This window comes from Anolis sagrei, chromosome 2 (assembly GCF_037176765.1).
Source record: "Anolis sagrei isolate rAnoSag1 chromosome 2, rAnoSag1.mat, whole genome shotgun sequence".
Classification (NCBI taxonomy): Eukaryota; Metazoa; Chordata; class Lepidosauria; order Squamata; family Dactyloidae; genus Anolis; species Anolis sagrei.
The window spans coordinates 163,328,861-163,354,530 of NC_090022.1; the positions used below are offsets into that span (position 1 = coordinate 163,328,861).

A 25,670-nucleotide genomic window follows, 5' to 3' on the forward strand; every position below is an offset into this window, starting at 1 on the left:
CCTCCGTACTAGCCTTCAGGAAGAGAGTCAAAACCTGGCTCTGGGCGCAGGGTTTTGAAAATTAGGGCAATGCAGTATGCCGAATATAGAAGTTTGTGCAATTTGATCTTGGAATGGCCTTAGACCTTGAACTCTGGATGGTGTGTTTTTAACTTTCAATGTATTTTAGCCATTTTAAATATGTTGTAATTTTAAACTATTTTACGGTGATCTTTTTGTTTTGAGGCACTGGGTATGTGCCATTGTAAGCCGCCTTGAGTCCCCCTGCTGGGGTAGAGAAAGGTGGGGTGTAAATATGGCGATTAATTAATTAATTAATTAATCAATTAATTAATAAGATGGACCCCTTCCATCAGTAGGCCTACTTTATGAGACATTTCAGGCATACATATAAGACATTTAAAGCACTTATGTCACCCATAAGTGACCAGATGACATAAATTCTAATGAATCAGAAGTACTGGTTTTGACCCTGTCTCAAAAAATTAGAAACAGATGTTAAATTCCAAAATCCAACAAGATGGCATAACTCTTAATGCCAACTCTTGGAAAGTATTTTGCTTCCTGAGCTCTATATTTTATAGACATTTTTTTAAAAAACCAACCTGGATGGAAATGAATTAGCTAGCATTATTTGGCTGTATAACTACGCTGTCACCATTTAAATTTGCTCTCTGACAGAAGAGGAAACATATTGAAATGAAGGGAAATATCCTTATGAACTAGTCTTAATTCACATTTATCATAACTAGGATTCTCCTTTTTCAGCTTATGTACTCATCAGAGTAAACAACCTGTATAGTGCCACAGAGAGCCAATTGAAAAGGTGACTTAGGCTCTATCTACATTACCAAAAAATGCAATGTAGAAATCGCATTTACCTGGTGTATTAATGCAACACACACAGGTGAATGCAACTGAATCCAAGGTAAGGCACTTAATCCAACTTAAGATCCATGTGGCTTGGAACTGGCATTTTTATGCTGGTTCTGAGCTGCATTTTGCACCTGTGTGGAAAAGTCCTATACTGCATTTTGCCATGGTAGTTAAAGTGGTGTCAAACTGCATTAATGCTATGATGTAGACACATCCTCAGTTATCTAGTGAGCTTCACCCAGAGGCGGCCCTAGGTAGTTTTCAATGGTAAGCAAACAGTATTTTGCCCCCCTCCCCCCCAACCAATCACAGATATATATTTTCTGTTCGTCGTGGGAGTTCTGTGTGCCATATTTGGTTCAATTCCAGCATTGGTGGAGTTCAGAATGCTCTTCGATTGTAGGTGAACTATACATCCCAGTAACTACAACTCGCATATGTCAAGGTCTATTTTCCCCCAAGAGTGCCTCAAGAGCGCCCCTGGGCAAAATCAACTATACTGCAAATGCTTACTTTGCGTAATGGGTTGAGCCGCCCCTTGCTTCACCACTGAGTAAGGTTCTGAACCTAGATCTTTGTGGACCCAGTCCAAAACCTTCTCCCCTAAAACTTTCTAAAAAATACTTGTTAAAATTATTTGTTTTTTAAAAAGCATGACGAAAAACATGATTAAAATTCCTTTTTTGTTTTAGAAAAGAGAAGGAAGTGGAAGTTGTCTTCTTTGTAGTGGAGTTACACTTCAAAAAGTAAAAACAAAAGTATTTATAGTTCCAGCTTTTTTGACTATATAACAATTTTTTAAAATATTCTGGTATGAAAGTGTTATTTCCTATTTAATTGTACAGTACTTATTTTGAAAGTAGTTGTTATATCATCTGGACCACCATGGCGGATCTGGCCACTGTGGTCCACGCTCTTGTTACATCCTGGTTAGATTACTGCAACGCACTCTACGTGGGGTTGCCTTTGAAGACTGTTCGGAAACTTTAATTAGTCCAGTGGGAGGCAACCAGACTGCTCACCGGAGCGTCATACAGGGAGCATACCACCCCCCTGTTATGTCACCTCCACTGGCTGCCGATCCAGTTCTGAGCACGATTCAAAGTGCTGGTTTTGACCTACAAAATCCTACACGGTTCCGGCCCAGCGTATCTGTTTGAACGCATCTCCCTTTACGTACCACCTCGGAATTTGAGATCGTGTGGGGAGGCCCTGCTCTCGGCCCCGCCTTTGTCACAAGTGAGATTGGCAGGGACGAGGAGCAGGGCCTTCCCAGTGGTGGCTCCTCACCTATGGAATTCACTCCCCGGGGAAATTAGATCAGCAACATCCCTCCTTTCCTTCAGAAAGAAATTAAAAACATGGATGTGGGACCAGGCGTTTGGGCAATCTGGCAGATGAATAAAGGACTGTGACGACGGATAGGAATGGACAATGTGGAACGAAATATGACTCTGAGTTGGCGAACGCTGTGTCTGAGATTGGTTATCGATTGTGTGATATATTGTTGTCTTATTGTTTTAATTGTTGACCATTTATTACTGTTTTTATATGTTATTGTATTGTATGGGCACCAAGATGTGCCTTTTTGTAAGCCGCCGAGTCCCCCCTCGGGGGTTGAGAAGGGCAGGGTAGAAGTATACGAAATACATTCCAGAAGCTACGTTTCTGTGGCTGAGGGTAGTAGAATAATAGAATCAAAGAGTTGGAAGAGACCCCCTGGGCCATCTAGTCCAACCCCTTGCCAAGAAGCAGGAATATTGCATTCAAAGCACCCCTAACAGATGGCCATCCAGCCTCTGTTTAAACGCCTCCAAAGAAGGAGCCTCCACCACACTCCAAGGCAGAGAGTTCCACTGCTGAACAGCTCTCACAGTCAGGAAGTTCTTTCTAAGGTTCAGGTGGAATCTCCTTTCTTGTAGTTTGAAGCCATTGTACTATTATTTCCTTCAGTCTAGGTACGTCATTTATAATTTTCCTTAATGAAAATATGCCATTTTTAACCTTTCAATATGTAGACCGTGAAAACAAAGTTTTTATAGTTTAATAAACTTTTTCCATGTTTTTATGATAGACCCAATCAGTAAATGAGATTTATAACCCAGGAACAAAAATCTTGTTACATAGCATTTGAGTGATATAAATAGATATCAAACAACCACATGGTACATATAACTGTCATCTTGTTATGACAAGAGCCGTACATGTCCAGCAAAATTTAGAAAAAAGTATTTGGCTTCCTGAGCTCTGTATTTCATAGACATTTTTTAAAAAACCAACCTGGATGGAAATGAATTAGCTTGCAATACCAGTGCTTCAGCTGTATAACTACACTGTCGCCAGTTAAATTTGCTCTCTGACAACATTACAGAAGAGGAAACATATCCAGATGAAGAGAGACACCCTTATGAACTAGTCTTAATTCACATTTACCGGCATGACTCCATGGAGCACTGTTACATCTTGTGTAAACATCTTGTATAAAGGACATAATAATGATACATAATTGTATAAACATCTGGTATAAAGGACATAAGTATTCTTCCCCATTGTATATAATGGAATTTGGGTATCCATGGAAAATCCTAGAATCAAAAACTAGCAAATACCAAGGGCCAATTGTATGTAAAAGTTACTGTTGAGGTATTGTTTTTGGAAGAGCTTTGATGGCAGTGCAACTCCAAGGATGTACACATACCGAGGCCAGTCATGTTTGTTGGGCAGTTCTGGGAGCTGTAGTCATACGCCTATGAAGCTCTTTTTTGTTGTACTTAAATGAATTATAGTCATGATTAATTTCCTGGTGGCACAGTGGGTTAAATGACTGAGCTGCTGAATAGGCTGATGGAAAGATTGGCAGTTCGAATCTGGAGAATGGGGTAAGCTCCCACTGTTAGGCCCAGCTTCTAGCAATTCAAAAACATGCAAATGTGAGTAGATCAATAGGTACCGCTTTTGCAGGAAGGTAACGGCATTCCATGCAGTCATGCCAGCCACACGACCATGGAGGTCTTTGGCTTAGAAATGGAGATGAATACCAATCCCAGAGGCAGACATGACTAGACTTAATGTCAGGAGAAACCTTTACCTAATCTTCTGTAAGGTATTAGAAGATCTGTTGATAGAATCATAGAATCATAGAATCAAAGAGTTGGAAGAGACCTCTTGGGCCATCCAGTCCAACCCCCTGCCAAGAAGCAGGAATATTGCATTCAAATCACCCCTGACTGATGGCTATCCAGCCTCTGTTTAAAAGCTTCCAAAGAAGGAGCCTCCACCACACTCAGGGGCAGAGAGTTCCACTGTTGAACGGCTCTCACAGTCAGGAAATTCTTCCTCATGTTCAGATGGAATCTCCTCTTTTGTTGTTTGAAGCCATTGTTCCGCGTCCTAGTCTCCAAGGAAGCAGAAAATAAGCTTGCTCCCCCCTCCCTGTGGCTTTCTCTCACATATTTATACATGGCTATCATATCTCCTCTCAGCCTTCTCTTCTTCAGGCTAAACATGCCCAGCTCCTTAAGCCGCTCCTCATAGGGATGGTTCTCCAGACCCTTGATCATTTTAGTCGCCCTCCTCTGGACACATTCCAGCTTGTCAATATCTCTCTTGAATTGTGGTGCCCAGAATTGGACACAAAATTCCAGGTGTGGTCTAACCAAAAGCGGAATAGAAGGGTAGCATTACTTCCCTAGAACAACTGAGTGTTTAAGCTGTGTTTAAAGGGGGTGGGGTGGAATTAGAATTGTTTGTGCAACAGACTTGATCAGGTCTAGATGTTTTTGCAGTTTTGTTGTTAATCAAGCTCTGAGTATATTTCAATTTATAATCAAGCTTACTGTCATGTTTACTGTGCCTCTGTTCAAATGACTTCAAACTCCTGCATCTCTGGAAAGAGGGTGGCAACTTCACACATCCCAAGGATGCCAGGAAATTCTTGTTGCTTACTTCAACATGTTCAAATGTTTAATAGTTTTGCTTTCTTACTGGGGCTTTAGGGAACCTGGCTGTTCAAAAAAGGATATTGATATCATTTTGCCTATTAGATAAATCTATACCCACAAGTAATGCAGGGAACTCTTTCTGCGGCTGTGAGATGGTAACGGTGGGTGATCTACCCGCTTTGGGGTCTCAGGGCAGACATCCTGCTGCCTGGAAGATGCACACCCTGCCAAATCATGCCTTATATAGAACCAGCCTACAAAGAAACCCCAAAACTGACCATATATGGTGAGTCTGTGGCTGCCCAGGCTTCAGCAGCCGAGTGGGGAGTGCTGGCCAGGCCAGGACGGTAGCTGAAGAATGCAGCCGGGGAGGGGAGCAAATAGGCTGGCCTTTTGCTGGAGCCAGGACTTACAGTAACCCCTTTGAGGCAAGGGGTGCAAGGGGTGGGGAGCCTAGCAATAGGGTTAATAACTCGGGAAGGGGGGTGGCTGCAGTTCCTACTCAATCACAGTTTTTCAGGAGTAAAAGCAATTCTAAAATACTGAGTCACGCATTTGTCTATCTCATACACTCCTGCAGCCCTCTGGGGTTTCAGACAGGGATCCTTTCCAGTCCTATCCTGAGATCCCTGTCTGAAACCCCCGAGGGTTGCAGGAGATCCAAAGAATTGAATCTGGGAGCTTTTGTAGGCAAAGTGTCTGTCCTCTTACAGCCTCTCCTATCTATGTGGATGTTTCCCATGATCTAAGAAGTTGCTTACCCCGGATTTGCTCCCCCAGATTTAGTCATATATAAATACTAGCCGTCCCCTGCCACGCGTTGCTGTGGCCCACATGGGAGTTCTATGTGGGAGGTTTGGCCCAATTCTATCGGTGGGGTTCAGAATGCTCTGTGATTGTAGGTGAACTATAAATCCCAGCAACTACAACTCCCAAATGTCAAGATTCTATTTTCCCCAAACTCCACCAGTGTTCACATTTGGACATATTGAGTATTTGTGTAAAGTTTGGTCCAGATCCATCATTGTTTGAGTCCACAGTGATCTCTGGATGTAGGTGAACTACAACTCCAAAACCAAAGGACATTGCCCACCAAACCCTTCCAGTATTTTCTGTTGGTCATGGGAGAACTGTGTGCCAAGTTTGGTTCAATTCCATCGTTGGTAGGGTTCAGAATGCTCTGTGATTGTAGGTGAACTATAAATCCCAGCAATCACAACTCCAAATGTCAAGATTCTATTTTCCTCAAATTCCACCAGTGTTCACATTTGGACATATTGAGTATTTGTGTAAAGTTTGGTCCAGATCCATCATTGTTTGAGTCCACAGTGATCTCTGGATGTAGGTGAACTACAACTCCAAAACCAAAGGACACTGCCCACCAAACCCTTCCAGTATTTTCTGTTGGTCAGGGGAGAACTGTGTGCCAAGTTTGGTTCAATTCCATCGTTGGTGGGGTTCAGAATGCTCTGTGATTGTAGGTGAACTATAAATCCCAGCAACTACAACTCCCAAATGTCAAGATTCTAATTTCCCCAAACTCCACCAGTGTTCACATTTGGGCATATTGAGTATTCATGTAGAGTTTGGTCCAGATCCATCATTGTTTGAGTCCATAGTGATCTCTGGATGTAGGTGAACTACAGCTCCAAAACCAAAGGACACTGATCACCAAACCCTTCCAGTATTTTCTGTTGGTCAGGGGAGAACTGTGTGCCAAGTTTGGTTCAATTCCATCATTGGTGGGGTTCAGAATGCTCTTTGATTGTAGGTGAACTATAAATCCCAGCAACTATAACTCCCAAATGAAAAAATCATTTTTTTGAGTGAAGGACATACATTGGGTTGTTAGGTGTCTTGTGTCCAAATTTGGTGTCAATTTGTCCAGTGGTTTTTGAGTTCTGTTAATCCCACAAACGAACATTACATTTTTATTTATATAGATGTGAGAGTAAACCCTATGAGGAGCAGCTTAAGGAGCTGGGCATGTTTAGCCTGAAGAAGAGAAGGCTGAGAGGAGATATGATAGCCATGTATAAATATGTGAAAGGAAGCCACAGGGAGGAGGGAGCAAGCTTGTTTTCTGCTGCCCTGAAAACTAGGATGCAGAACAATGGCTTCAAACTACAGGAAAGGAGATTCCACCTGAACATGAGGAAGACCTTCCTGACTGTGAGAGCTGTTTAGCAGTGGAACTCTTTGCCCCTGAGGGTGGTGGAGGCTGCTTCTTTGGAAACCTTTAAACAGAGACTGGATGGCCACCTGTCAGGGGAGCTTTGAATGCGTTTTCCTGCTTCTTGGCTGGAGGTTGGACTGGATGGCCCACAAGGTTTCTTCCAACTCTATGAGTCTATTATTCTAAGTTAGTGTTTCTCAACCTGGGGGTCGGGACCCCTGAGGGGGTCGTGAGGGGATGTCAAAGGGGTCACCAAAGAGCATCAGAAAACAGTCTTTTCTGTTGGTCATTGGGATTCTGTGTGGGAAGTTTGACCCAATTCTATTGATGGTTGAGTTCAGAACACTCCTTGATTGTAGGTGAACTATAAATCCCAACAACTACCACTCCCAAATGTCAAGGTGTATTTTCCCCAGACTCCAGCAGTGTTCACATTTGGGCATATTGAGTATTTGTGCCAAGTTTGGTTCAGATCCATCATTGTTTGAATCCACAGTGCTCTTCTGGATGTAGGTGAACTACAACTCCCAAACTCAAGATCAATGCCCACTAAACCCTTCCAGTGTTTTCTGTTCCTCATGGGAGCTTTGTGTGCCAAGTTCAGTTCAAATCCATCTCTGGTGGAGTTCAGAATGCTCCTTGATTATAGGTGAACTATAAATCCCAGCAACAACAACTCCCAAATTACAAAATCAATCCTCCCCAATCCCACTAGCATTCACATTTGGGCATATTGGGTATTTGTGCTCAATTTGGTACAGTGAATGAAAATACATCCTGCATATCGGATATTTACATTATGATTTATAACAGTAGTAAAATGACAGATACCAAGTAGCAACGAAAACTCAGGAGGCATTCATTACAGAATTTAGACCAGTCCAAATAGATGGCCAGAACACTTAGAACAGTGGTTCTCAACCTTGCTAATGCCATGACCCCTTAATACAGTTCCTTATGTTGTGGTGACCCCCAACCAGTATGGTTGGGGGTCACAACAACATAAGGAACTGTATTAAGGGGTCATGGCATTAGCAAGGTTGAGAACCATACTGGTTCATGGCCAGTATGGTTGGGGGTCACAACAACATAAGGAACTGTATTAAGGGGTCATGGCATTAGCAAGGTTGAGAACCATACTGGTTCATGGCCAGTATGGTTGGGGGTCACAACAACATAAGGAACTGTATTAAGGGGTCATGGCATTAGCAAGGTTGAGAACCATACTGGTTCATGGCCAGTATGGTTGGGGGTCACAACAACATAAGGAACTGTATTAAGGGGTCATGGCATTAGCAAGGTTGAGAACCATACTGGTTCATGGCCAGTATGGTTGGGGGTCACAACAACATAAGGAACTGTATTAAGGGGTCATGGCATTAGCAAGGTTGAGAACCATACTGGTTCATGGCCAGTATGGTTGGGGGTCACAACAACATAAGGAACTGTATTAAGGGGTCATGGCATTAGCAAGGTTGAGAACCATACTGGTTCATGGCCAGTATGGTTGGGGGTCACAACAACATAAGGAACTGTATTAAGGGGTCATGGCATTAGCAAGGTTGAGAACCATACTGGTTCATGGCCAGTATGGTTGGGGGTCACAACAACATAAGGAACTGTATTAAGGGGTCATGGCATTAGCAAGGTTGAGAACCACTGTTCTAAGTGTTCTGGCCATCGATTTGGACTGGTCCAAAATCTGTAATGAATGCCTCCTGACACTGACCCTCTGAAAAAGTATCTAGTATCTTTATTCCAATAGTAAGCATCAATATTTGCCCATGCTCTCTTTCTCTCTCATAGTATAAGATAGGCAGAAGACAATGGGAGAAGAAAAGCCTCCTCCAGTTGAGAGGCTGTGAAATCCTGAATGAGAAGGCTTCCCAAGCAACCCAGAAGCTTCTCGAGGAAGGAGCAGAGGCCAACCCCAGGGATTCCTCTCAAAATGAAGAGAACGAAGTTTGAAGAGTCTGTTCACCTTGTAATTCAAGCCATGGAATGGTCAGACTCTCATCCTTCGCCATCCAAATGGCAACAACAGCCAGACAACTGAAACAGTCATCGCACTATCTCTTGGCGGATATCCTATCTCGGCAACTGTATTGCACACTTATGTGCTTTGGCAACACTTGCTGACCACTGCAAGGTGCTGCAGTGTGTCTTGCCAGCTTCTTGGGATGAACCTAATGAATCTCCTTAGCCCTCAGATACCTAACCTGCAAGGAGGAGAATTGCTTGTCCAAGCAAGAAGTGTGTGGATGCCTAGAAGATGTAGGTTTTGGCCTGGTCAGGGTTGTAGCCATCCAGGGGCGGCTCAACCCATTACTCAAAGTAAGCATTTGCAGTATAGTTGATTTTGCCCAGGGGCGCTCTTGAGGCGCTCTTGGGGGAAGATAGACTTTGACACATGCGAGTTGTAGTTACTGGAATGTATAGTTCACCTACAATCAAAGAGCACTCTGAACTCCACCAATGATGGAATTGAACCAAATATGGCACACAGAACTCCCACGACGAACAGAAAATATATATCAGTGATTGGTTAGGCGGGGGGGGGGGGGGGGGGTGGTGCCAAAATACTGTTTGCTTACCGTTGAAAATTACCTAGGGCCGCCTCTGTAGCCATCTATATCTATATGTATATATCTATATCTATATGTGGGTTGATGATATTGCCCCATCAATAAGATTTTTGCCTCCCTTCATGAAATGTTATTTCAGTCCTCAAATTGCTAGTATTGCAGAGAGCGAGACACTGAAAATCATTTCATAGAATCCTAGAGTTGGAAGAGACCTCATGGGCCATCCAGTCCAACCCCCTGCCAAGAAGCAGGAAAATTGCATTCAAAGCACCCCCGATAGATGGCCATCCAGCCTCTGTTTAAAAGCTTCCAAAGAAGGAGCCTCCACCACACTTCGGGGCAGAGAGTTCCACTGCTGAACGGCTCTCACAGTCAGGAAGTTCTTCCTAATGTTCAGATGGAATCCACTTAGAAATCCTCTGTTTGTTGTGTTGGCATTCACTTGGGAATTGTGCCTGCCCCTTTGCTTTGGATGACTAAACTCTATCTTTAAACTGCTAAACTGAGTTATTGTAATTTGGGTATTGAAGGAAGGAAAATGTCATGTGGGACAACATTCTTATTTGGGGAACAACACCTTGGTTTTAAACCTGCCTCCCCCCAACCCCCCATGCTACCACCATGGATCTGGTCAGTGTGGGATAGAAACCTATCTGAGGTTCTCCTTCTATCTGTGTGAAATACCTCCTGAAGTTTCATTTTCCCCAAACTCCACCATGTTCACATTTGGGCATATTGAGGTTTCATGTAGAGTTTGGTCCAGATCCATCATTGTTTGAGTCCACAATGATCTCTGGATATAGGTGAACTACAACTCCAAAACCAAAGGACATTGCCCACCAAACCCTTCCAATATTTTCTGTTGGTCAGGGGAGAACTGTGTGCCAAGTTTGGTTCAATTCCATCGTTGGTGGGGTTCAGAATGCTCTTTGATTGTAGTTGAACTATAAATCCCAGCAACTACAACTCTCAAATGACAAAATCAATGTTTTTGAGTGAAGAACATACATTGGGTTGTTAGGTGTCTTGTGTCCAAATTTGGCGTCAATTCGTCCAGTGGTTTTTGAGTTCTGTTAATCCCACAAACGAACATTACATTTTTACTTATAAAGACTAGCTGTCCCCTGCCACGCGTTGCTGTGGCCCCGGTCTGTGTATGTATATATATTTGTGTATATGTGTATATATATGTGTGTGCGTGTGTGTGGTTATGCGCATGCGTTGTAATTTTTTTTTTTTGCTTTTTAAGTCTCTTCCACTGTGTTTTTCAGTGTTTTTATGAGTGATAGTCACTCGTTGGCCTCATACGTGTCTTGTGTCCAAATTTGGTGTCAATTCACCCAGTGGTTTTTCAGTTATGTCAATCCCACAAACGAACATTACATTTTTATTTATATAGATGTCTTGTAAGGATTAATGAGTCTGAAAGAATGTTTGTGAATCAGTTTGAACATGTGTGTTCCAAGAATAATACTTTGCTTTCGTTTGATGCCTTGAATCCACTTACAGCAAACTAGCTTTTGGTGCCTCCGACTCCTTCAGGAAAATAGGATCGTCCCAGGCTGTTATCTATGCCTAAATAGTGTTGAGGCACCAGTTCTTGTCTGATCTTGGAAACTAAGCAGAGTCAGCCCTGAGTAATATCTTGATGGGAGATGACCAACGAACACCAGGTGCTACATGAAGGAACTGTCAAAACCATATGAATATTCCTGGCCTAAGAAAACCCTAGTAAACTCATGGGGTCACCATAGGTGGACAGGTGACTTCAAGGTAAACACACATGCTTGGGAGTGATCCTGGACTCATCACTGAGCCTGGAACCCCAGGTCTCGGCGGTGGTCGGGAGACCTTTTGCACAATTAAAACTTGTGCACCAGTTGCGCCCGTACCTTGGGAAGTCTGATCTGGCCACAGTGGTCCACGCTCTCATTACATCCCGAATAGATTACTGCAACGCACTCTACTTGAGGTTGCCTTTGAAGACTGTTCGGAAACTTCAATTAGTCCAGCGGGTAGCAGCTAGATTACTCACCGGAGCATCATACAGGGAGCATACCACCCCTCTGTTATGTCAGCTCCACTGGCTGCCGATCCACTTCCGAGCACAATGCAAAGTGCGGGTTTAGACCTATAAAACCCTATATGGTTCTGGCCCAGCGTATCTGTCCGAACGCATCTCCCTCTACGTCCCGCCTCGGAGTTTAAGATCTTCTGGGGAGGCACTGCTCTTGGCCCCACCTCTATCACAAGTGAGATTGGTGGGGACGAGGAGCAGGGCCTTCCCAGTGGTGGCCCCTCACCTGTGGAACTCACTCCCTGGGGAAATTAGGTCATCAACATCCCTCCTCTCCTTTAGAAGGAAATTAAAAACATGGATTTGGGACCAGGCCTTCGGGTAATCTGGCGGATAGATAAGGGACAAGTGACGACTAGAATTGATGGATTGGACAATATGGAATTTGAATTTACGGACTCTGAGCTGATAAACGTTGAGCACTAGATTGTTTTTAGGGATTGTGATGTAAAATGGATTGTTTTAATTACTATTTATATGTGTTATTTTTCACCTTGTTGTTCTGCCGGCGTCAAATTGTGCCTTTTTGTAAGCCACCCTGAGTCCCCCCTCGGGGGTTGAGAAGGGCTGGGTAGAAGTGCGAGAAATACATAAATAAATAAAAATTTGTAAAAAGAGCTACACAAATTCTACCTGTTATATTAACATTGACTTTGTTCACTCCAAAACATTTTAGCCAAAACTCTGACATATTCATCACTCAGAATTATTATGTGAATGTGTGGCCTTTTTTTGTCCGGTTCACGTTGGTTTCCCACACAATGCCTTGGATTATAACCCCCATCACTCCCAGTCACCTAGCCTTGGATGATGGAGATGTAGCTGAAAATATTTGGACAGCACCATAAGACTGATGCCAGCCAGTACCTACCAAGAAAGACCATGGCACGCACTTAGGTGCCCTAGACTTGCGGGCATCCTGATACCACTAGATCCGCAAGCCAACTGGTACTGTCCCCATCCTCTCAATCAAGAACCACCTTCCCATGGAGTGAACTCCCAGTGCTAGGTCAGCACCTCCAGCAGTACTTCCCTTACCTTATTCTTGACTTCAGCTGACATGCCATAGGCTGGGCCCCGGTTGAAGTGTGTTGCAGACATATTGCCCACGTGTGGTGCTGGTGGCAGTGATGGTGCTGCTCCTCAGTGGGGTTGGGTGCTCTCCGTGGTGCACGTCGGCTCTGCCTCTCCACCGGCTTTCCCTGCAACTTTTAAAAACTCATTGCTCTCCGGCTCTCCCCCTCCTCCTATCTGAGGGGGAGTCCTTCCATTGGCCCGGCTGCGTGGCCAATCGCCACCTGCCAGGGATGCTGATGTCAGCCTGTTGGTATTAAGAAATGATGGTGTCATTTTTTCCACCTTGGAGGGGGTGCTGTGGGGTTGGGGGGGGGACACATATCCACTTCTGCTGCTGACTCAATTCCCTGAGATATTCTAAATATTTACAGGAGCCCGAATCTGTGAGAAGTGGGGAAGCAGTGATGGGATGGGACCAGTTGGCAGAGCATCCCCAGCCCATAGCTCTCCCCCTGCCCCTTGTGGCACTGCCCCCTGCCCCTCTCACTCCACTACTTCTGTGTCTTCCCCAGCTTTCTGCTTCTGTGTGGCTGTTCATCTGTGGGGAAGCCCCCCTTCTCTTTCAGCATCTTTCCCAAGGAAAGCATCTACGCCACTCACTTTCCTTTTTTTTCATGCCTCAAAACCGCAAAAGAACAAGCTAGAAAATTCGAGTCCAGTCACTCAGGGGGAAGCGCTTTGTTGGCTGTCTGGCCAGGCCTCCCTGGACTTTTCTGCACCAGTTCCCTTTGCCTCGTCATCTTGTTTGGTTTTTTTTCAACTCACATGTTGCTTTGGCAGCTGGTAGGGCTCCGTTTCTTTTCCTGCAAAGAACTTTCCCCAAAGTTTCTGCATGGAACAGTTTAACGTGACACTTTCCCCCTAAACAGATCTGACTGTCGACTTCAAGAGTCTGATATTTCTAGATAAGAAATCCTTGCTGAATGTAGCTTAGCTCTTGCTGCTGAGAATTCAGATGGGGGGGGGGGGGGGTTGAGGGTATGTGAACCAACAAACATTCCTGGCCAAAAGAGCTTGTTGAGATATCTGTGGTCATTTCACAGATTTTGTTGTTCATTCGTTCAGTCGTCTCCAACTCTTCGTGACCTCATGGACCAGCCCACGCCAGAGCTCCCTGTCGGCTGTCACCACCCCCAGCTCCTTCAAGGTCAGTCCAGTCACTTCAAGGATGCCATCCATCCATCTTGCCCTTGGTCAGCCCCTCTTCCTTTTACCTTCCACTTTCCCCAGCATAATTGTCTTCTCTAGGCTTTGCTGTCTCCTCATGATGTTGCCAAAGTACTTCAACTTTGTCTCTAGTATCCTTCCCTCCAGTGAGTGGGCTTTATTTCCTGGAGGATGGACTGGCTGGATCTTCTCGCAGTCCAAGGCATTCTCAGCACTTTCCTCCAGCACCACAGCTCAAAAGCATCGATCTTCCTTCGCTCAGCCTTCCCTAAGGTCCAGCTCTCACATCCGTAGGTTACTACAGGGAATACCATGGCTTTGACTCTGCGGATCTTTGTTGCCAGTCTGATGTCTCTACTCTTTACTATTTTATCGAGATTGGACATTGCTCTCCTCCCAAAAAGTAAGCGTCTTCTGATTTCCTGGCCACAGTCGGCATCTGCAGTAATCTTTGCACCTAGAAATACAAAGTCTGTCACAGCCTCCACATTTTCTCCCTCTATTTTCCAGTTGTCAATCATTCTTGTTGCCATAATCTTGTTGCCATAATGCCATAATTACACAGATATATAAACCCATTTTCCTACTTTCAGCAGACCTCACTACCTCTGAGGATGGTTGCCATAGATGCAGGCGAGACGTCAGGAGAAAATGCCTCTAGAACATGGCCATATAGCCCAGAAAAACTTACAACAACCCAGTGATTCCAGCCATGAAAGCCTTCGACAATACATTGTTGAGATGTGTTTTCAAAAGCACGTGGTGCCTGCTGCGAAAATATTTAAAATGTGCATTTAATATGGCATGCTTTTAAAGAAAAAGATGGACCACTTTCAGGATGACAGGAGACAGAAATGGGGAATTAGAACCTTTTTGCTAAGGAGCAGCAGTACTTTTAGCAAGTGTAAGAACACCCTTCCCATTAAATAAACACTAATCTATATAAATAAAAATGTAATGTTTGGGGGAAATAGACCTTGACATAGAATCATAGAGTTGGAAGAGGGAGCCTCCACCACCCTCTGGGGCAGAGAGTTCCACTGCTGAATGGCTCTCACAGACAGGAAGTTCTTCCTCATGTTCAGATGGAATATCCTTTCTTGTCTATATAAATAAAAATGTAATGTCCATTTGTAGGATTAACAGAACTCAAAAACCACTGGACAAATTGACACTAAATTTGGACAGCATAAACCTAACAACCCAATGTATGTATTTCACTCAAAAAATTTGATTTTGTCATTTGGGAGTTGTAGTTGCTGGGATTTATAGTTCACCTACAATCAAACAGCATTCTGAACTCCACCAATGATGGAATTGAACCAAATGTGGCATACAGGACTCCAATGATCAACAAACAACACTAGAAGTGTTTGGTGGACATTGGCCTTGAGTTAGGGAGTTGTAGTTCACCCGCATCCAGAGAGCACTGTGGACTTAAACAATGATAGATCTGGACCAAACTTGGCACAAATATTCCATATGTCAAAATATGAACACAGATGGAGTTGGGGGGAAATAGACATTGACATTTGGGAGTTGTAGTTACTGGGATTTATAGTTTACCTACAATCAAAGAGCGTTCTGAACCCCACCAACAGAATTGGGGCAAACATCCCACACAAAACCCCCATGACCAAGAGTCCACAGTGCTCTCTGGATGTAGGTGAACTACAACTCCCAAACTCATCAATGCCCGCCAAACCCTTCTAGTGTTTTCTCTTGGTCATGGGAGTTCTGTCTGCCAAGATTGGTTCAGTTCCATCATTGGTGGAGTTCAAAATGCTCTTTGATTGTAAATAAACTATAAATCCCAGCAACTACAACTCCCAAATGACAAAATCAATTTTTTTGAGTGAAGGACATACATTGGGTTGTTAGGTGTATGCTGTCCAAATTTGGTGTCAATTTGTCCAGTGGTTTTTGAGTTCTGTTAATCCCACAAACAAACATTACATTTGTATTTATATAGATAAAAAACTATGGATTGCTCTTAAAGAAATGGGTATGCCCTAACATTTGATTGTTTTGTACTAAAAACAAGAGGCTACTGTTAAGAACAGAATATGGAGCATCTGAATGGCTTCCTGTTTGTAAGGAGCTAAGCCATTTCATCGATTATACTCAAATGCTGAACATAACATATCTAAAGCGAATTAGATGCAGAAGGAGGAGGCATGAATACTTGAGGAAGGAACATCAACAATTTAAGATATGTAGATGATGCAATATTACTAGGAGAAAATAGCAAAGTCTTGGAATGATCACTAAAGAAAGAAAGTGCAATGGCAGGTTTATAGCTCAACATTAAGAAAATAAAAATGATTTATATACCTTTAAAGTAGACAGGTGTTGGAATAATTCAAGTTTTTCCACACCTTGGCTCAGTCATTAATCAGAATGGAGGCTGTAGTTGAGAAATTGGAAGGCCAACTATAAAAAAATTAGACAAGATCTTGAAGGATATATATCATAGAATACTAAAGTTAGGATTGTCCATGTCTTTGTATTTACCATTTCTATCTATGGTTGTGAAAGCAAGACAGTGAAGAAAGCAGATGGGTAGAACATCAGCTCATATGCAATGTGGTTGTGTAAAAGAGTTCCATGTTACCATGGATTGCTAAAAGGACAAATAAATGGATCCTAGAAAAAAATCTTGAATTCTTTTAGAAGCTAAGATGACTAAACGGAGGATGCGGTACTTCGGTCTATAATGGAAAAGCAAGAAAAGACAATAACACTTGTTAAATAGAAGGTAATCAGAAAAGAAGTGAATAAACTTGATAAGGAAGCCACGGATCTGAGCCTGGAAGACCTGAGCATTGTTGTTGTTGATAAGGTGACCTGGGTTGTATTTTATTGTTTACCTGTGCAGCATTGAATTTTTGCCAGATTTGTAAGCCACCTTGAGTCCTCTTCAGGGTCGAGAAAGGCGGGGTAGAAATGAAGTAAATATGTGATGGCGCGAGTGGCGCCACCTATGTGTAGAACTGTTGCAAGATTTAAACTGTTGTTTATACCTGTATTGTTTGGCTCCGCCTCTTCCTGGAGGAGGGGAGTGCTTCCCTTTTCATTCTGCCATCAGAGTTTCTATCGGATGGACGTGAGTAAGAGACTTGGCTCTAAAAGCCCCTGCTTAAATTACCTCTCAGCAACAGTTCTGAGGTTTTTTACCCTTGAGACTTATGCTTCATGTTCAGACCAACCTGAACGACGTTAGAAGTTTCAAGCGCCTTCAAACCGGTTCTTTTGGCACCAGAGGAAGATCCTGGGTCTTCAAACATAGGCCATTTGAACTGGGGTTGTGGTTTGCTCCGGCATTCACAGCCATTGAGGAAAGAGGAAACAGGAAAAGCTTCTCAGCTACAAACTCCTTGGACTTCAGAGATTGTAAAGTATATTTCCTTTATCCCTGTTGAAACATCAAGCTTATGCCTGAGAAAGATAACTCATTGTGAACAATAAATACCATTTCGAGTTATCTGTTGTGTTTCGGTCTTTGGTAGTTCCAGTTTCCTATAGGAGGGCAAGAAACAATCCCCTGGGGAAAGATGCCACGTCCATGCCTCTCTCATTAAGAGTTATAGCCCCCAGGCTATTTTCCCACTGGAGCGATACCTATTGATCTATTCACATTTGCATGTTTTCGAACTGCTAGGTTGGCAGAAGCTGGGGCTAACAGTGGAAGCTCATGCTGCTCCCTGGATTCGAACCTGTGACCTTTCGGTCAACAAGCTTAGCAACTCAGTGGTTTGAGCCACTGTGCCGCCAGGAGCTCCCGTGATGTCTCTACTCTTCACTATTTTATCGAGATTGGACATTGCTCTCCTCCCAAGAAGTAAACGTCTCCTGATTTCCTGGCTGCAGTCTACGTCTGAAGTAATCTTTGCACCTAGAAATATAAAGTTTGTCACTACCTCAATGTTTTCTCCCTTTATTTGCCAGTTATCAATCAATCTGGTTGCCATAATCTTGGTTTTTTTTATGTTTAGCTGCAACCCAGCTTTTGTGCTGTCTTCTTTCACCTTGATTACAAGGCTCCTCAGCTCCTTCTCACTTTTGGCCATCAAAGTGGTATCATCTGCATATCTAAGGTTGTTAATGTTTCTTCCAGCAATTTTCACCCCAGCCTTGCATTCCTCAAGCCCCGCACATCGCATGATGTGATCTGCATACAAGTTGAATAGGTTGGGTGAGAGGATACAACCCTGTGGTACGCCTTTCCCAATCTTGAACCAGTCTGTTGTTCCATGGTCAGTTCTTACTGTTTCTATTGGTCATTATATGAGGGGTATTTTTTAAGCAAGGTCCGTTTGAACGTAAGTACACAACGAAAGTTTATTTCAAAAAAGTAAATTTATTTTCATAAAGTACATACTTCACTCTATTTTTCGACATAGTTGCCAAGTTTGTTCAAACACTTATCATACCTCTGAACCAATTTTAAAATACCCTCTTCATAAAAACTTGTCGCCTGCTCCGATAACCAAGAGTTCACTGTAATCAGAGAAGGGCGACCGGAGCAGTCCTCATCATGGACGTTGTCACGGCCATCTTTGAATTGTCGTACCCACTTACGGACTTTGCTTTCACTCATAACAGTATCACCGTACACTTCACAAATCTGTCGATGAATTTCTGCAGCAGGCAGGTTCCTTGCTGACAAAAACCGTATCACTGAGCGAACCTCACATGCGGAGGGTGAGTTGATAGTCTTAAACATTTTTAAAGCGCAGGACAGAACCGTACAGGTTAGCTACAAAGCGGAAACTGCGCACAGTTGTTCCTGAGGCATGCCGGTACATGACGCATGCACTCGTTGCAGTATGCACTCGTACTACTAGTGTCTACAACAAAACGGACCTTACTTAAAAAATACCCCTCGTATATTATACATTATACTTGGTCATTATACCTTCCCTACAATGGGAAAATCCAGTCTCAACATTTTAGGCAGAATTGTGCATCCTTGCGACTAATAAGCAAAAGCTCATTAGCAGATGTACTTCTGAAGAGAGGGAATTCCACATTCTTGGAAAAAGCTATTTTATGTGTCTAGTGGATCTGTAATCCTTTGAAGGTAATGCTACTGAGCACTACAAAAACTTTCCTTTTTTGCTTTGCAGTTTCCAGGAATCCCAGCTATTATGGTGATCATGCTGGTTGGGGAATTCAAAGAGAGATTTTAAAAAAAAGAAGAAGAAGAAAGAATGCTCCCAAACTTTGATTGTATAGATCAGAACTACCGCCACTATCCTGACAATAACAGGCAAGAAGGAGACACCTTCTCAATAGGTTCTTGTGGGTTTTTTTGGGCTATATGGCCATGTTCTAGACGCATTTTCTCCTGACGTTTCACCTGCATCTATGGCAAGCATCCTCAGAGGTAGTGAGGTCTGTTGGAATTAGGAAAATTCCTAAATTTTCCTAATTCCAACAGACCTCACTACCTCTGAGGATGCTTGCCATAGATGCGGGCGAAACGTCAGGAGAAAATGCCTCTAGAACATGGCTATATAGCCCGAAAAAACCCACAAGAACCTAGTGATTCCAGCCATGAAAGCCTTCGACAATACACCTTTTCAATGTTTCCTGTGCTGTCTTCTCCTGCCAAACTGATAATAATAATTAAGAAAACACAAAAATGTAAATCCAAAGTTAGAACAAGAAGAAATTAAGCATGAAGTATACACTAGTTCTGAAGAACCATGCTATTTCCAGTCATCAAAAAATACATTAACCCCAGATATCTGTGTGTATTGTAATGCTTGGTAGCCTTGCCTGACCTGACTCAGATATCCCCTTTGAGAATCCAATGTGGATGACACTGAATCAGAGATTGGAAAAAGCCACTTATTCAGTATTTTCCAGTGTATTGTTGTCTTGTGACACAGCACAGAGGGATCTGGCCCTTTCTTTCATGGAGCTTTGTCACTGTGCAAAGTCACCTTGAATTGCAGCTGCCAGGCAAACATCACCGCTGCTTATTGTCATAGCTGACTCTGGCATGACCCACTGCTGTGGCCTCCCACTGATGTAAGCTTCCTTTTCTCACCTCCTTTAAAGCGATTTAAAAATGAATGTTTATGTCATATTACATTCTATCATTTTATGTTTTATGCCACACACAGTGATGACAGTGGTGGAAATGCTATTTAAATAATAATAATAATAATAATAATAATAATAATAATAATAATTTATATACTGTTCTATCTCCCCGAGGGGACTACACCGTGTCTGCCATCTCAGTGAAATTATTTATTGGATTAAAGCACAGGTGTCACCAAGTTTTTCTTTTTCAAAATGAGTTTTTAATAATAATAATAATTATTATTTATTTATTTATTTGGTCAGTCATATGACCATTTCAAAAAATGAGTTTTTTATAAAATAATGTGTAACACAAAGGTTTATAGTCTGCAGAAAAGTAGCACTGTGTGGAATTATATCTATGCTTTCAAATGAGAGGAATTCAGCAATTCTACTGTGATCTTTTTCCATCCCTGCTTCTCTTGGTTTTTTTTTTTTTGTTTTTTTGGGGGGGGGGGGTTTGTCGTGTCAGGAGCAAGTCGCTTCTGGTGTGAGAGAATTGGCCGTCTGCAAGGACGTTGTGCATGGGACGCCTGGATGATTTGATGTTTTTATCATCCTTCTGGGAGGCTGCTCTCATGTCCCCGCATGAGGAGCTGGAGCTGACAGAGGGAACTCATCCACCTCTCCTCGGATTCGAACCTGCGACCTGTCAGTCTTCAGTCCTGCCGGCAAAGGGGTTTAACCCATAGCGCCACCGCGGGCTCCTCTGTGACTTCCTGCCTTCAAATCATAGTCTCTGTGGGCCCTTCCTGGCTTGCCCAAAATGCAGGACCTGTATTAGTTTTACCTGAGGAGTCAAAATATGCTTCAGGGAAAATCAAATTATTCTGGAGAAAACTGGTATTTCCTAATTTTCTATGGATTAAGAAAACACCTGACAAGATCTGGACCCTAAGCTAAGTTTCAGATCTTTCCAGGTGAGGGATAGACTGTGGGGATAGACTTCCGGGACTGCTTCCATACTCTCAGGGGTCAATCCCCTGAGCCTGAGGACCCTTCCAGAGGACCCTTCCAGACAGGTCCTATATCCCAGGATCTGATCCCAGATTTTCTGTTTATTCCAGATTATCTGGCAGCGTGGACTCATATAATCCAGTTTCAAGCAGAAAACCTGGGATCAGAGCCTGGGATATAGGGCCTGTCTGGAAGAGCCCAAAGTGGAATTTCTTGGACTATCAGACCCATTTTGGTTTGAGGATTCTGAAAGTTGTAGTCTAAGGTATACATCTAATTGTTGGTTCAGCTAGTGTTGGAATTTGTGCAAGTGTTGATTTATAATTCAGCAAATAATTCAAGACATCTAGTCTAGTTAGAACTACGTTTGGATTAAGTCTCTCAAAAGTAACTTTTCCAAACTTTGACATCTTGGACATGGCTTTTTTCCCTTCTGTTCTGTGAACAACTGCATTTTTGAGAAGGGAAGTGGAATGTAAATACTTTCAAAAAGATGCTGTTGATGTTGTTGTTGTGGAGTGTGCCTTCAAGGTGTTTCTGATTTATAGTGATCCTATAATGGAGTTTACTTGGCAAATTTTGATCTAAAGACTTTGCCTTTGCCGCCTCCTCTGAGACTGACAGAGTAGGACTTGCCCAAGGTCACCCAGTAGGTTATTAATGGTCGAAAGGGGATTCAAATCATAGTCTATGTGGTCCCTTCCTGGCTGGCCCAAAATGCAGGACCTGTATTAGTTTTACCCGAGGAATCCAAATGATGCCTCAGGGAAAATCAAATTATTCTGGAGAAAACTGGGATTTCCCAATTTGCTATGGATTAATAAAACACCTGACAAGATCTGGACCTTAAGCTAAGGTTCAGATCTTTCCAGGTGAGGGCCCTGTTCCTCCCAGGTTTTGGACCTGTCTGGAAGGGCTCACTGAGTCTTAGTCCAGGACCTAAACCATTACACCATTCTAGTTCTTAATAAGATATTACATTGAATCAAAGATACTAGAAAGCCTTCTAAATTTGTCCTGTAACAGCAAGGTAGGCATGAGGTCTGAGTAGGAACATTTCTTATTTGGACGGATCACACCATTGCTGCAGTTTCTTTCATTTTAATAAGCCTTACACAACGGAGGTTCCCAAGAGACTGCACCCAATCCATTTGGAACGATGAATGTTAACTGCAGCTGTTTTTGAGTCCTGAATTAGGATCCACATTTTAGGGTGGAGGAGAGTAACACCCCCCCCCCCCCCACACACACACACTTTCCTAGTCATTCTCCTCTTTTTCCTTTTTAAGTGGTCATTGGCCTAACTGGAATCATCCCTTTTATCGTAACTCCCTCTAATAATGCTAATAGTTGTTTCAGGGAGACTCAGGGACTATTGGTTGGGAAAAGAACACAAAGGCGAAGGTGAAACACTTCATCTCTCAGCAATCTACTTTGCCCTGTCCAGTTTCTTTTAAGTTCAAAATAGGAAAACAGTGTGCGTGTGTTGTGTATTACTACATGTCCAAACGTATCTCCTGCTATGAATCATCACGAAGATTAAGATCATCTGGAGAGGCCCTGCTCTCGATCCCACCGCCATCGCAAACGCGATTGGTAGAGATGAAAGACAGGGCCTTCTCAACAGTGGCTCCCTGTCTGTGGAATTCCCTCCTGAAAGACATCAGATTGGCCACCTCCCTCTTGTCCTTTAGAAGGAAACTCAAGACTTGGCTGTGGGACCTTGCGTTTGACCATTAAATAATGGTTTGTATGAAGAAGACATAAGCAATTTCAAAGTGACAATGAATTTTAATTGGTGTATTTTAACAACTGTTCATTTAATGTTTGTTTTAATGAATTTGTTGATTGTTTTTATCATTATGATGGCACCGAATGGTGTTTACTATGAGGCTGCCCTGAGTCCGCCCTCGGGGGTGAGAAGGGCGGGTATATGAAAGTATATGAAATAAATAAATAAAGGGTAGGTATACACGTATATTCAATAAATAAATAAATACTATAATGGAACTTGTCCACAAAGCGCATATATTTTGAGGACTGGAGTATAATATGTTTTGTAGAGATGGAGCATATCTGTTCTGTCACCACTGGGCCTATACACAATGTCTTTATTCTATAGGACGCACACTTTAAACCCAGTGGGAAGCCGGGGTGCCCGAAGAGAGATTGTTAGAGACTTCCAGAAGTAATGGGCTTTAGAGTTCTTTGAAAGTACAACAAAGTCTTTATTAAGGAACAAATCTTCAAACAACACTTCAAGGCTTTACTATTCTATTTTTAAAGAAACTGGCACTGACTTGGTTTAACTGTACTATTTCAGCATAAGGAAGAACTCTTTATAATCCCTCCCAGGCCGCTTTCTATCTATGCCTAGTCGGCATGGGTGCTGCTACCGAAATCCACGTGCGTCTGGGTATCGAGCAGGCCTTACCGGCTGAGACTTGAAGATATAGCAGCTGGAATTCCGTGGTTCTACAATACTGTCTAGTGGGAACTTCAGGTCTGTTTCCCCCTCTGGTGCTGTGAGGCTGAGAAGCTGTGAGCTCTCAGCCAGAGCCTTTGGGACCTTTTCCTTCCGTTTCCCTGGAACTGGATAGTCAGTTTGGACCCCGGATGGTCTTGAGGAATGAAGCCTTTCCTACGGGACAAACTGATTTGCGTCCTATAGGCTGGCTTCCTTGTGAGGGACTGACTAAAATGGTTCCTCTCTCTTCCCAAAACCCAGGAAAAGGGGCGGAACCAAAGCTAAATGAAGATGGACAGGGGGCTTGCCCTATGACTGCAAACTATAACAGGAAGCCACCCTGCTGCAAAATCCCAAGCCTGGGATTGCAAACAAACCTTTAGTTCAAAGCAAATAAAATTGGAGCTCCTGGAACAGCTGTTCCAGAACAATATCCCACCTCAATATTCAGTATTTTTATTTGTAATATAACATATTCACTGGGTTTAGATTTCATTACTTAAATCAGATCCTCCACATCATACTAGAATCAAGGAAAAACTACTGTAAATATCGCTTTATCTTACTTCCACTACCTTCCACTACAAGATATATCATGAGAGGGCAGCTTTTCATCCTCCACGTATCATTGCTGGGAGCACTGGGGATGGGGATTTATCTTTTCCATTGCACAGTGGTGCCCAAAAAACAGTTATCTCACCAAAATCAGAATTAAAGGCAGGAATAAAGGGAGGTAAAAACATCTACACAAAATCCTGATGCTGTAGCTAGAGTAAAACTGATGCTGTAGTTTTACTGTTGTATTTGTATGCTGTTGTTTTGTTGGTGGCCTTGGCCTTTGTAAGCCGCATCGAGTCCTTCGGGAGATTTTAGCGGGGTATAAATAAATATAATAATAATAATAATAATAATAGAGTATTTTGGTGGGTGAGACTGCCCAGCTTTGGGAAAACAAAGTTATTTATTATTTATTTATTTCAAACATTTCTAACCCACCCTTCTCAACCCCGAGGGGGGACTTAGGGTGGCTTACACCGGCAACAATTTGATGCTACAAGATAAAACGCTATAACAAATAAAACATCAATTTAAAACAGTTAATAAAACAGATTAAAATCCCATTGAAACGTTGTCAACAATTCTACAGTTCAACGTATTCTACAGCATCCTGGAGTAATATTGTCCATTTAACCAGAAAACCCCCCAATATTAATGCATTAGTCCTCACTCTCCTACTCAAAGTACCCAGAATAGCTACAAATCAGAGACACATAAGCAAGCAGTCTCTCAACCAGATGCATCATAGTTAGAGAAGAGGGGTTCTTGGTAGGAGGCAATTTTAAAATAGCTTGCTATTCCCAGCAGTAAATCCCCGACAGGGCCAGCTGAGGGCATTTGGCTGCCCCAAGAAAGGCAATGTTCGAGAAGTTGCTGGACTATCATCAAGCCATGTAAAAAAAAACAAGGGAAGGTGTTGCAACCCTGCAAGAGATCATGGTTGAATTGCTTCCAATTTTTTTGCAGTACCTAGGAGTGAAGAAGAAGGACCAAGTAGTTGTGATCATGACAGTTGAGGGCATGTGTGCAAACTGGGCCATAATCAACCTAACAAGACACATCAGAACATCGGAAAGTTGCAATATTGTTATATGGGTTATCTCTACTTTTGTAATTTTTCTGGAAAATACTTGTCACTCTATGTTTTGTCTTAGACATGAGTCTAGAGCAGGGGTCCTCAAACTTTTTAAACAGAGGGCCGGATTATAATTTGAAAAATAACGAATGAATTCCTGTGCACATTGCACATATCATATTTGTAGTGTAAAAAAACACTTAAAAACAATACAATAATTAAAATGAAGAACAATTTTAACAAATATAAACTTATTAGTATTTCAATGGGACATGCGGGCCTGCTTTTGGCTGATGAGATAGGACTGTTGTTATTGTTGTGTGCTTTCAAGTCATTTCAGACTTAGGTTGACCCTGAGCAAGGGCCGGGTAAATGACTTTATAGGGCCGCCTCCGGCCCCCGGGCCTTAGTTTGAGGACCCCTGGTCTAGAGTCACTGTGCATATCAACTCCTAGAACCATAGAATCATAGAATCAAAGATGGAATCACGAGACAAGCAGAAACAAGCTTGCTCCCTCCTCCCTGTAGCTTCCTCTCACATATTTATACACGAGAGGTAGCCACAGGGAGGAGGGAGCAAGCTTGTTCTCTGCTGCCCTGGAGACTAAGACACGGAAC

General features: G+C 42.8%; 1 protein-coding gene across 1 annotated transcript in view; it reads right to left on the bottom strand.

Moving 5' to 3' along the window:
* Nucleotides 1–12,883, bottom strand: part of CNN1 (calponin 1) — a 57,341-nt gene extending 44,458 nt beyond the window's left edge. Inside the window, exon 1 of the mRNA XM_060763573.2 lies at nt 12,694–12,883. Coding sequence (XP_060619556.1) covers nt 12,694–12,756 — 63 coding nt within the window. The 5' untranslated portion in view covers nt 12,757–12,883. The remainder of the gene's footprint in view (nt 1–12,693) is intronic.
* Nucleotides 12,884–25,670: the final 12,787 nt, after the last annotated feature.